Source organism: Ranitomeya imitator, chromosome 2, assembly GCF_032444005.1.
Source record: "Ranitomeya imitator isolate aRanImi1 chromosome 2, aRanImi1.pri, whole genome shotgun sequence".
Classification (NCBI taxonomy): Eukaryota; Metazoa; Chordata; class Amphibia; order Anura; family Dendrobatidae; genus Ranitomeya; species Ranitomeya imitator.
Genome location: NC_091283.1, coordinates 612,321,732 through 612,335,710, shown reverse-complemented (window position 1 = coordinate 612,335,710; position 13,979 = coordinate 612,321,732). Strand labels below are relative to the sequence as shown.

General features: G+C 42.0%; 1 protein-coding gene across 6 annotated transcripts in view; it reads right to left on the bottom strand.

Annotated features, from left to right (window-relative positions):
• Nucleotides 1–13,979, bottom strand: part of ASPSCR1 (ASPSCR1 tether for SLC2A4, UBX domain containing) — a 106,524-nt gene that overhangs the window by 69,035 nt on the left and 23,510 nt on the right. For all 6 annotated transcript variants that reach the window (XM_069752463.1, XM_069752467.1, XM_069752468.1 and 3 more), the window contains one exon: nucleotides 13,868–13,949. In XM_069752463.1, coding sequence (XP_069608564.1) covers nucleotides 13,868–13,949 — 82 coding nt within the window. The remainder of the gene's footprint in view (nucleotides 1–13,867; nucleotides 13,950–13,979) is intronic.

Genomic DNA, 13,979 nt, shown 5'->3' with positions numbered 1-13,979 from the left:
TTTCTCCTTGGTGAGATGAAATGGGAAAATCCCTTTAACCCCTTCATGATCATGGGATTTTCCTTTTTTTTTTGCTCTCCTTCTTCCCAAAGCCATAACTTTTTATTTTTCTGTCAATATTGCCAAGTGAAGGCTTGTTTTTTAAAGATGTATTGTAATTGTGAAGGACACCATTGATTTTAACTATGATTAAGGGCGTCTGGGACACCAGAAACGCGTCAGTTTTTTTTATCTTTGTAAGTCGTGTTTTACAGTTTAAAGAAATAAAATAGTGCTTTTATTTCACCTGTGGAAGTGCCGCTCTATACACTTTTCCCATTGATTTTACCATATAGTGTATGGGAAAACTGGAAAAAAAATTGCAAATGTCGTGAAACTGCAAAAAAAAAGTGCAACTCCGCAATTGTTTTTATTTTGTTTTTTTTACCATGTTCACTAAATGCTAATAATGAGCTACCATTATGATTCTCCAGGTCATTACAAGTTAAGTTCATAGATATCAAAACATGTATATTTTTATTTTTTATGTAAGTGGTGAAAACAAAATCCAAAGTTTATTAAAAAAAAAAAAAAGGCGCCATTTTCCAAGACCCATAACACCGCCATTTTTCAGGAGCTGACGTTTTCATTGACAGCATGTTGGGGTAGATACGATGCTATGACCGTCTGTTATTGCATTTCATTGCAATGCTGCAGCGACCAAGAATCCGTAATTCTGGAGTTTTGATTTTTTTTTCTCGCTACAACATTTAATCGATCGGATTCATTCATTCTTTTTATATTTTGATAGATCAGGCATTTCTGAACGCGGCGATATCAAGTATGTGTATTTTTTTATTATAGTTTTATTTTGAATGGTGCAAAAGACGAGTGACTTGAACTTTTTGTTTTTCACTTTTCATTTGCTTCAATAGCCTCCTTAGGAGACTTGAAGCTGCGATCTGATCGCTTGTGCTACACATGCAGACTCCGGGTTGTCATGCCAACCCATCGGCAACTTACGATCATGTGACAGGTGCCAATGGGCAGAGGTAGTGAAATGCATCCAGTTTGCGCAAGTAAAATGCCATTGTCAGAGATTGACAGAGGCATTTAAGATGTTAACAGCCACGGGTGGATCGCGATTCCACCCGCTGCTGTTAAGGTACGTCCCTACGGTCTTGAACTAACAGAGCATGCCTCCAAAGCGCTGCCTTCTATTGAATGCAGCTAAATCCGCATGTGTTTACTGATCAGATCAGACATCATGTGCCTGAAAACATGCGGGCTCACAGCCAGAGCCCGCATCAAATGCTGGAACATGACCTATGACCAGGGCTGTGGAGTCGGAGTCATGTAGACGGAGCCCATTTTAGTGGAGTCGGTATAAAATGGACCGACTCCTAAAATATATAATAAATTGGGTACAATAGTTCAATGCAGTTTGTGGGGAATATTTTTTTCATAATTTGGGAAAGTTATGAAATGTCCTATAAATGTCTGTCCTATTCCTGATCTAAGGTCTAGACTTTTAGCTGAGATGAATCTGTGCTGCAGTTTATGTTCATGATAAGTAGTGAAGCTCCTCCTCTACAGATAAGGGGAAAAAAATAAACACACAGGGAAGGAAAGCCTACATTCATCTCAGAATTTCTATAGTGAACAGGAAAGTAGGATTAAAGAAGGTAAGTACTTCCTAAAGCATATCTAAACTTTCAATAAACTGCATAAATATACTGATATGTTGTCTCTGTGTGACTGATATTTTAGTTTGCTTTTCCTCTTAGCTCATGTTTGGAGAAATTACGGTAGCTGCTCTGATGACATATACACTATACATAGAATATAAGGGGGAAAAAATGTTTTCTAACATCTCAAATTCGGAAATACAGTAACAGGATCGATGAGGACATACATATTTGTGTATGTGTTTTTGTGTGTTCTGGAATGTGATTCAGCACAAACATGCTCCCTCCCTCTTCATAGACTGTGAAGAAATATGATGTGAAGCATTTAGTGAGCTGTACCCTGATACAAGCCTTGACATTGAAAGACACTCTCAAGAGACACTATGTATTTCTTAAAATGGATGCCTGCACACGTCACAGAGTGAACTATTTTGCTATCAACGTTCGATATGTTTGTGACAACAAAAAAATTGTTACTAAGACACTGGCAGTAAAAGATACTAAAGCTCATCACAGCAGCCAGTTTCTCCAGACCTTAGTGGAAATACTTCTGCAAGATTATGAACTCCAAAAAGAACAGGTTCTTGCTATTGTAACTGATAATCCTTCAAACATGATAAGTATAATTAAACTGATGAATGAGAATAATGAAGGTGAACAGCAGCTAGAACATTTCACAATCAGTATGTTGGAGATGGAATTCCACAGTCCTGTTCCCATAACGGAGGAACAGACATATTACAGAAGAACAGCAAAATATTTCTTTACAATTAGATAATCTTGTTGAAGCTGCTTCACACCTCTTTCCTATACATCACATGCGCTGTGTTGTGCACACGGTGCAGCTGGCAGTAAGAGATAGTCTGCAAGAGGGACATGCTGGAACTTTGACTAGCAAAATGAGGAAATTGGCTATTGCTGCCAGAACTGCTAAAATTGATTCCATCCTGAAGAGATGTGCTGGAAAAAGGGCAATTGTGGATCAAGCCACTAGGTGGGGCAGCACCTACAGTTAGGTCCATACATATTTGGACAGAGACAACATTTTTCTAATTTTGGTTATAGACATTACCACAATGAATTTTAAACAAAACAATTCAGATGCAGTTGAAGTTCAGACTTTCAGCTTTCATTTGAGGGTATCAACATTAAAATTGGATGAAGGGTTTAGGAGTTTCAGCTCCTTATCATGTGCCACCCTGTTATTAAAGGGACCAAAAGTAATTGGACAATTGACTCTAAGGCTATGTCATGGACAGGTGTGGGCAATCCCTTCGTTATGTCATTCTCAATTAAGCAGATAAAAGGCCTGGAGTTGATTGGAGGTGTGGTGCTTGCATTTGGAAGGTTTTGCTGTGAAGTAAACATGCGGTCAAATGAGCTCTCCATGCAGGTGAAACAAGCCATCCTTAAGCTGCGAAAACAGAAAAAACCCATCCGAGAAATTGCTACAATATTAGGAGTGGCAAAATCTACAGTTTGGTACATCCCGAGAAAGAAAGCACTGGTGAACTCATCAATGCAAAAAGACCTGGGTGCCCACGGAAGACAATAGTGGCGGATGATCGTAGAATAATCTCCATGGTGAAGAGAAACCCCTTCACAACAGCCAACCAAGTGAACAACACTCTCCAGGAGGTAGGCGTATCAATATCCACATCTACCATAAATAGAAGACTGCATGAAAGTAAATACAGAGGGTTCACTGCACAGTGCAAGCCACTCATAAACATCAAGAATAAAAAGGCTAGACTGGACTTTGCTAAAAAACATCTAAAAAAGCCAAAACAGTTCTGGAAGAACATTCTTTGGACAGATGAAACCAAGATCAACCTCTACCAGAATGATGGAAAAAGAAAAGTATGGCGAAGGCGTGGTACAGCCCATGATCCAAAGCATACCACACCATCTGTAAAACACGGTGGAGGCAGTGTGATGGTTTGGGCATGCATGGATGCCAGTGGCACGGGGTCACTAGTGTTTATTGATGATGTGACACAGGACAGAAGCAACCAAATGAATTCTGAGGTATTCAGAGCCATACTGTGTGCTCAAATGCAGCCAAACTGATTGGTCGTCGTTTACTGCAGATGGACAATGAGCCGAAACATAAAGCCAAAGCAACCCAGGAGTTTATTAAAGCAAATAAGTGGAATATTCTTGAATGGCCAAGTCAGTCATCACCTGATCCCAAAGTGGATAAAAATCAATGTTTAAAAAAAAAAAAAAAAAAATCGGATTTTTTTTTATTTAAAGCGGATCTTTTTTTATTTAAATCGAATTTTTTTTATTTAAATCGGATTTTTTTCAATAAACTGCTTTTTGAGGAAAATATTTTACTGTCCAAAGGTTCTTCCATCAAGAGATAAAGCTGAGTGGTTTAACTCAGTAGAATAAAGGCTGTATATGTGTAACATTCACAATGCCATACTCTTCCAGAGGTTTCTGTAGGATTAGTGGGCAGTTTCTCTCCTATATTAACACAGACGCTCGCTTTACTTACGCAGTTCTCAAAACTGAATTTGACTCCGCAGAGGTCCCAGCCTCTTCTTCACGGCAAAAATGTTACAACATGAACAGAGTTGAGAAAAAGACCTTAATCCTATTGTTCTACAAACCTATGAATACAGAATCAACCCCTTCAGTGCCAAGTCCAAGAAGTTAGACAATATGTTTCTGATTGTTTGGAGTGGAATAGATCTGCACAACACAAGAAGAATGTGAATCTAAGTGTGAGGAGGAGGAAGGGCAAGCAGACAAGAAAATGAAAGTGAAACTTTGAGCACAATACTGCAGCATAGCCACAGACAGACAAGTCTGGATCTGTTTGTGTGTACGATCTGAGGTTTATTATATTCTTTCCTTATAATGGCAGCAGGCCGTAAAAGAGACCCAGTTTGGGAATATTTTAATGAAGCTGCTCCTTCGCCTATCGGTAAGGCAGGCATGCGTGCGTGCAAAATGCAAACGATGCAACAAAGAGATGCAAGGCCTGGTGGCGTGAATGAGGCAACATCATGAGAAGTGCGGTGAGGAAGATGAGTCATCTTCATCACCGCACTTACCGATAGGCGAAGGAGCTTCATTAAAATATTCCCAAACTGGGTCTCTTTTACGGCCTGCTGCCATTATAAGGAAAGAATGTAATAAACCTCAGATAGTACACACAAACAGATCCAGACTTGTCTGTCTGTGGCTATGCTGCAGTATTGTGCTCAAAGTTTCACTTTCATTTTCTTGTCTGCTTGCCCTTCCTCCTCCTCACACTTAGATTCACATTCTTCTTGTGTTGTGCAGATCTATTCCACTCCAAACAATCAGAAACATATTGTCTAACTTCTTGGACTTGGCACTGAAGGGGTTGATTCTGTATTCATAGGTTTGTAAAACAATAGGATTAAGGTCTTTTTCTCAACTCTGTTCATGTTGTAACATTTTTGCCGTGAAGAAGAGGCTGGGACCTCTGCGGAGTCAAATTCAGTTAGGTAGAAACTTTGATTTAAATCACTGATTTAAATCAAGCCTTACTGACTAGTGATTTAAATCGTGATTTAAATCGTGATTTAAATCAGTTAGATTTAAATCAAATCCACCCTGCCTGATCCCAACCCAATTGAGCAAGTGCAGCGCCCCAGAGATCTGGTCGTTGCAGTATGACACTCTGCCACTAAGGGGAGTGATGGTACGTCTGATGGCACTGAAGGAATTCTACTGGCCAGGTATCACCAGCACACATTACACTTCACACTCCGGCCACTAGGGGGAGAAAAAGGCTTTATTTATTGGGCTACTCCTCACACTGGTAAAACTGGGGGTTGGATAGGAAGTTAGTCAGAAGCTGACTGGGTTGGATTCAGGCAACATCCCGTTGCAGGGGGTATTGCAGGGAGAAGACACAGGGGTGTCCCTGTCAGGCGTGGGAACCTGGCAGGTGCCTAGCAAACAGAGCAGAACGATACGGAACCGCGCCTGCACACCCCGCGGCGGTATCCTAAGAGAGAGACACGAAGGGAAGGATATTGTGGAACAGAGAGAAACGAGATCAAGCACAAAGGAGAACCAGTAGGAGTCGTGCCGTGAGACCGAGGCAACATCCTACTGAGGCGCGTAGCCGGTGGCCGGAACACCGCGGGAGTAACTGACTCTAGGCCTTACTTCGAACTCCGCAGGACAGTTAATTATAGGTTGGCTGTCTACCTTAAATTTCCTACGAAGACATAGGGGGCAACGCGTGGAGAGGGGTCCCGGAAGAGCTCCGAGCCTTCCCGTCATACGGGTGCGTCCTAGCCATAACATACCTGGGGGACGAGAAACTAGTAACATCTGGAACAAGCGAGAGAGGATTAGAAAGAACGAACGAGAACAGCAGTTGTGAGGACTATTCCGAATGCTCAGCAGGGTAGCACTACAACACACAGGCGCTAGTGGTAGGCACTGATTTCCACCTGCAAAGGGAACTCTGCATGTGCCCATCAGACCGGCCGGTCTCAGATAGCCCTGTTAAGCGTGCTCTGGATTGAGGATCCTGAAGTCACCAGTAAAGAGGTAAAGAGACTGCAACCTTGTGTCCTCGTTATTGACTGCACCTCACACCATCACCATCCACCTTACTGGGAAGCCCTGGGGACATACTTCACCTCTGGGAAGGTATACCATCCAGCTGCCATTCCATCACCCCAGCGGACCCCACAGCAGCGTCGGTCACCCTGACCGAACACCACAGGTGGCGTCACGAATCCCTGATAGACTGTACCACCTTTATTGGACGCCCCTTAGCAGGGTCGCGGACCGGGTCTAGCCACCGTGACAGCCTCAGAACCGAACCAGAGAGGCCCGGTACCGAGAATTCGTGGCCCTGTGTCTGGGGACGCTCCACATGCATTTCACTTGTTAAAGACTAAACTTCAGACAGAAAGGCCCACAAAAACAGCAACTGAAAACCACTGCAGTGAAGGCCTGGCAGAGCATCAAAAAGGAGGAAACAGAGTCTGGTGATGTCCATGAGTTCAAGACTTCAGGCAGTCATTGCCAACAAAGGGTTTTCAACCAAGTACTAAAAATGAACATTTTATTTAATTATTGAATTTGTCCAATTACTTTTGGTCCCTTTAAAAACAGGGTGGTACATGTTAAGGAGCTGAAACTCCTAAACCCTTCATCCAATTTTAATGTGGATACCCTCAAATGAAAGCTGAAAGTCTGAACTTCAACTGCATCTGAATTGTTTTGTTTAAAATTCATTGTAGTAATGTCTATAACCAAAATTAGAAAAATGTTGTCTCTGTCCAAATATATATGGACCTAACTGTATTTAATGATTGAGCGATTGCTTGAGCTGAAACCCTTCCTTGTAGATATGGCCAACCCTCAGGTAACACTACATGAAGGTCAATGGACACAGGTGACTGAATTGAAGGAATTGCTTCATCACCGGTTTACAGTGACTAAAAAGTTACAAGCTGAAGATTTAACTTCTAGCACTTTTTGTTTTGCCTGTCCCAAAGAGGAGGTTTAATCGCAGATGGCATTGCTGCTTCAATGAAACGGAGAGAGACACTGATATTAGAAAATAAAATTCTTCTGGCAGCTGTTTATGTGAACCCGAGTCATCGTATATTGCTGAATGACCAACAGCTTACTAAAGGAAAAGAAGCTCTGACTGAGGTAGCAGTTAGGATGAGTATGCTAAAGAACGGCCAAGAGCAAGAGGACTCGGGTCCTGCCAGTGCTGCTGCTGCCGCCGTTCCTTCATCCTCAACAGATGAGGAGTTTGATTTTGACAAGTATTTGGACGACATGGAGCAGGCAAAGGGTTACTACAGGGAAAAAGATGTCACTCCCATAGAAAACAGATTGACCATATTTCAGCAAAATTTTTCACTTGCTCTCAAAGAAGTACCGTATAAGAGTTCAATCTTTCATCAAAACTGACTGTGCACGAGGCAATTCCTTTATACCCTGAAATTGTTAGAGATGTTGCCCATGTGGTTACTGCTTTGACACCAAAGCAAGTTAGTGTAGAGATGTTGTTCTCTAGCCTTAAAATAATTAGGTCAGATTTGAGGTCATCTATGAAGGAGCATCTGATGGAGGCGATACTATTTCTCAGAACAAATTCATAGACTGCACAAATGCTATTCATTACTTATTTTTGTTGAAAACTGTTTTTTTCCCCACTTACTGCAAAGTGAATAATACATTGTAAATATGCAAAAAAAAAATTTGTTCTAAAGTTGTATTCCAGTAAATATATTTTATTTTCTATCTAAATGGCTTGATTATTGTATCATAATAATGATTAAAAGCCTGATGTTACCATTTTACTACAGTCAGTACAACTACAGTTGGAGTCAGAGTCGGTGTTATGGGAATTGAGGAGTCGGAGTTGGAGTCGGAGGTTTGGCTTACCGACTCCACAGACCTGCCTATGACGTACCTATACGTCATAAGTCATGAAGGGGTTAATATGCACATCAAAAGAGACAAATTCTTGCCGTTATTTTATTCCCACTACTTCCTGGAGTTGAGTCTTTTCTTTTTCAAAATCTGCCATACGGTTGCAGAGATATGGTTCTTTTTATTTACCGCTGAATTTTTTGGTCTTTACAAGAGGATAGTGGTCACAAGACTCTGGGGTCGTGTCTAGTCTGCTCTGCATTATCACCTTGTGATATAATCTATCTACATAATCGTCTAAGGGGTATTTCCGTCTGTCTGTCTGTTTGTCTGACTGTAACAGAAATCCAGCGTCACTGATTGGTCATATCGGCCGCAAATTGGCCCCTCCCTACTTCCGGCCAGTCAGTGCCCCCTCTCTACTCCCTTCCAGTCAGCACCAGTGTGTCGCCCCATCCCGGACCAACTTTTTGCTATTGATGCTGCATAGGCAGCATCAATAGTAAAAAGATATAATGTTAAAAATAATTAAAAAAATAAAAAATCATGCTATTCTCACCTTCCGTCGCCTCCGCAGCTTTCCCGCTCCTCCCGATGCTCTCTGCAGGTTCCGTGCCCAGAGACCGATAAGTCATCTGGGTAATTTCGCAATGCATCACTGGGAACGGAAGCTGCCGGCTGCATCGCGAGGAGCGGGAAAGCTGCGAAGGCGACGGAAGGCGAGTATATAACTATTTTTCATTTTAATTCTTTTTTTTTTTTTTACAGGGATATGGTGCCCACACTGCTATATAATACGTGGGCTGTGTTATATACTACGTGGGCTGTGCTATATACTACGTGGCTGCTATATATTACATGACTGCTATATACTACGTGGCTGTGCTATACACTACGTGGCAGTCTGTGTTATATACTACGAGGCTGCTATATATTACGTGGCTGTGCTATATAGTACGTGGGCTATGTTATATACTTTGTGGCGTGGCTGCTATATACTACATCGCTGTGCTATATACGTGGCTGCTATATATTACGTGGCTGCTATATACTACCTGACTGCTATATACTACGTGGCTGCTATATATTAGGTCCCTGTGCTATATACTACGTGGGTTGTGTATATACAGTGCCTACAAGTAGTATTCAACCCCCTGCAGATTTAGCAGGTTTACACATTTGGAATTAACTTGGCATTGTGACATTTGGACTGTAGATCAGCCTGGAAGTGTGAAATGCACTGCAGCAAAAAAGAATGTTATTTCTTTGTTTATTTTTTTTTAAATTGTGAAAAGTCTTTTCAGAGGGTAATTTATTATTCAGCCCCTCAACCCACCAGAATTCTGTTTGGTTCCCCTAAAGTATTAAGAAGTAGTTCAGGCACAAAGAACAATGAGCTTCACATGTTTGGATTAATTATCTCTTTTTCCAGCCTTTTCTGACTATTTAAGACCCTCCCCAAACTTGTGAACAGCACTCATACATGGTCAACATGGGAAAGACAAAGGAGCATTCCAAGGCCATCAGAGACAAGATCGTGGAGGGTCACAAGGCTGGCAAGGGGTACAAAACCCTTTCCAAGGAGTTGGGCCTACCTGTCTCCACTGTTGGGAGCATCATCCGGAAGTGGAAGGCTTATGGAACTACTGTTAGCCTTCCACGGCCTGGACAGCCTTTGAAAGTTTCCTCCCGTGCCGAGGCCAAGCTTGTCCGAAGAGTCAAGGCTAACCCAAGGACAACAAGGAAGGAGCTCCGGGAAGATCTCATGGCAGTGGGGACATTGGTTTCAGTCAATACCATAAGTAACGTACTCCACCGCAATGGTCTCCGTTCCAGACGAGCCCGTAAGGTACCTTTACCTTCAAAGCGACACGTCAAGGCTCGTCTACAGTTTGCTCATGATCACTTGGAGGACTCTGAGACTGACTGGTTCAAGGTTCTCTGGTCTGATGAGACCAAGATCGAGATCTTTGGTGCCAACCACACACGTGACGTTTGGAGACTGGATGGCACTGCATACGACCCCAAGAATACCATCCCTACAGTCAAGCATGGTGGTGGCAGCATCATGCTGTGGGGCTGTTTCTCAGCCAAGGGGCCTGGCCATCTGGTCCGCATCCATGGGAAGATGGATAGCACGGCCTACCTGGAGATTTTGGCCAAGAACCTCCGCTCCTCCATCAAGGATCTTAAGATGGGTCGTCATTTCATCTTCCAACAAGACAACAACAGCCTAGAAAACCAAGGCCTGGTTCAAGAGGCAAAAAATCAAGGTGTTGCAGTGGCCTAGTCAGTCTCCTGACCTTAACCCAATTGAAAACTTGTGGAAGGAGCTCAAGATTAAAGTCCACATGAGACACCCAAAGAACCTAGATAACTTGGAGAAGATCTGCATGGAAGAGTGGGCCAAGATAACTCCAGAGACCTGTGCCGGCCTGATCAGGTCGTATAAAAGACGATTATTAGCTGTAATTGCAAACAAAGGTTATTCCACAAAATATTAAACCTAGGGGTTGAATAATAATTGACCCACACTTTTATGTTTAAAAATTATAAAAATTTAACTGAGCAACAAAACTTTTTGGTTTGTAAGATTTATGCATCTGTTAAAAAATCCTGCTCTTATTTGAAGTTTGAAGGCTCTAACTTATTTGCATCTTATTAAACCTGCTAAATCTGCAGAGGGGTTTCATACTACTTGTAGGCACTGTACTACGTGGCTGCTATATATTACGTGGCTGTGCTATATACTACGTGGCTTCTATATACATCGCTGTGCTATATACTACGTGCCTGTGCTATATACTACGTGGCTACGTGGCTCTTCTTTTTCCTGTCCTGACCTGGCTGTACATCACTTCAATGACACTCTTAGAAGCACCCTAGACCAAGTAGCTCTCCTCACCCTCAGAACCTCCAAACACAGAGTAAAACAGCCCTGGCTCACATCGCAAACCCGATTTCTCCAGCGATGTTCTAGGAGTGCTGAACGCTTATGGAGGAAAACACGCACACCGGAAGACTTCATACACTTCAAATTTATGTTAAAAACCTATAACTCTGCCCTTCACATTGCCAAACAGACCTACTTCATCACTTTGATCTCCTCACTATCCAACAACCCCCATAAACTTTTTGACACCTCTCACTCCCTCCTCAGGCCACAAGCTCAAGCCCCTATCACAGACATTTGTGCTGATGACCTGGCCTCCCACTTTATAGAGAAAATAGACAATATCCATCAGGAAATCCGCTCCCAGACACAAAGTTCAGTGACTCCCATCCCTCCCTGCATCTCCCCTGGCTCACTCTCCGCATTTGATCCCATCACAGAAGAAGAAGTCACCAGGCTCCTCTCTTCTTCTCCTTCCTGAAAACGTACTCTTTGTATTCTTATGTTTTATTATGTTTACTATGATACAGTAAAGATTATCCAACTTTATAAAAAAAGTGAAACCAATAGTATCCCATTATTCTAGAATTATTCCAAATTGATTCCTATGGAATTTGACTTCTATTTAGGATTTAGGGTAAATTATTACCTTGGGAGCGACGCCCCCTTAGAATAGACCATTAAAATTAGCACTAAATAAAGAGAGTTTATTGGCTGGAACGGTGTGGCGGACTGTAAAAAAAAAAAAAAAACTACTTACTCAGGAAAGCAGTGTGAATAAGAGCAAGCGTTTGTTTAAGCGAGTGACATGTCCTCTTTAAGCACGACTGTAGGAGCCGGACAAGATTCAGAAAAATAATTTAAACAATTATGTTTTATTCACTGACTGCAATCAGATCTCTTTAAAATGATGAAAAATGGACGCAGGAATGAAACAATGAAGTAAGAAGTTGAAAACATTCTTATCACGATGTATGAAAACCTGTTAGGCTACTTTCACACTTGCGTCGGTATGGATCCGTCGCTATGCGTCGGACCGACGTACCGACGCACGTTGTGAAATTTCTGCATGACGTGGGCAGTGGGTGCAGTTTTTCGATGCATCCGCTTCCTATTCTGAAGTCCGGGGAGGGGGCGGAGTTTCGGCTGCGCATGCGCGGTAGAAAATGGCAGACGCAACGGACAAAAAAAGTTCACTTGAATTGAATGTTTTTTTTGTGATGACGGTCTGCCAAAACACGACGGATGCGACGTGTGGCATCCGTTGCTAATACTAGTCTATGGGCAAAAAATGCATCCTGCGAGCACATTTGCAGGATCCTTTTTTTTGCCCAAAACAACGGATTGCGACGGATGCCAAACGACGGAAGTGTGAAAGAGGCCTTAACAGTACAGTGACTTTACAAAATCAGACCAGTAAAAAAGGACAGCATCAGCAAGCAAATACTTATAATCAGTAGAAGTATTATTACAACTGGACCTGCAAGCATGTCTATGCTCTGAACATATCCTTTTTGATTTTCTCTATCTAAAGTCTACTTTGGGAGCGTTACTTGATGAAAGCAATGTAAAAAACAAATGCGAACAACCCCTTACTAACTACTAAAATTCTACTTAAAATATCCACAGGGTTAATTCCCAAAATGTTATAGAGGAAACATCTGTATATCACATTATATTGGTTGCGACAGTCGAATGCTATAAAACCAGACTGACACAGCATTGGGTGTATGAAATGCCCTAGAAGATAGCCGTATAAAGCTGTTTTTGGTTCCATTCAACGACTTGGCTGCAAACGGTGCCAGGTATGGAGAGAGGAGGACGGTAAATCCCTTTGCAATGATCCAGATCTTTTAATTTTCTCCTATTTTACACTGGCATGGATGCTAGAGAATAAACGATGCCCAACAGGATAAAAAAAAATGTAGCCTATGCTGTGTAAATCATTGACAGTTTGATGACTTCCAACATGACACAGTCATGGCACTGTCACCTTCCTGGTAAACAGAAGATCTGGAGTTATGAAGGGGAAACAACTAAACCACAACCTCACCGTCGAGAAGACACAGACCATACAAATCAACAGAATGAGACCATCAAATGCCAATACAGGGTACGTGAGGTCCAGAAAACGACTGGCAGCAGGACTTTACGACTTTTTTCTTATTTATTTTAGAACGGTCTATGTGTCATGAGAACAGCAGAGTACATGATCTAATGAAGTGTGTATAGTGACTGCTTATTTTCTCCACCATTAGTGACTCGGTGTCCTGCCTAGCTGTAAGAGCACAATTATAGGGGAGTCTGAGAATGTCCATATGGGGCTGAGCTGCATCACTGGATTCCGCCCATAAACCTGAGCAGCACTGTTTCTGGAATCAACCAGCATCTGTGAAATGCATGACTGCATGCACCCTGTTTGGTAGCGCACAAGCAGTTGTTTTGGGGATCAACTATCCAAATGTCAGAGACGTACAGGATGAAAAGTCCAGCACATCCCTAAAAGCCAAAAACTTTTTTTTATTGCTGTGACAAACAACTTGTGTAGTTCAAAACACGTCTCATATCAATCAAAGGCTCTGTGTATTACATTTTAATGCATTGATCTACAAGAAAATTGGTATTTTATGAATGTGCTGGACTTCTGATCATCTAATGACTGAGTGCTTTGCTAATTCATCGTGTAGTTGTAAGCATATTTACACTGGCAAATAATAGGGATCATGCATTCCTATGAACAAACATTTGCTGATTATCGACTTGTGTAAAGGGCCAGAAGAGATCAGTTGTCACTGATGATTGATACTTGTCTAATCCATATTTGTAATGCCCTAAGTACAGACAAATTAGAGGTTGTAGATAAGGACTATGGATGAATCAATCTAAAACTATACAGGCTTCAAGATCCTACCTTTGGGTAACGTTCCAGTTTCTCCCTTTGCTGTGCCTCCCTCAAAGCTTTAGTCAGTAGAGGAGCTTCTTCAAGCCGCTTCCTAATGAGAGAAATTATATCAAACAGGTGA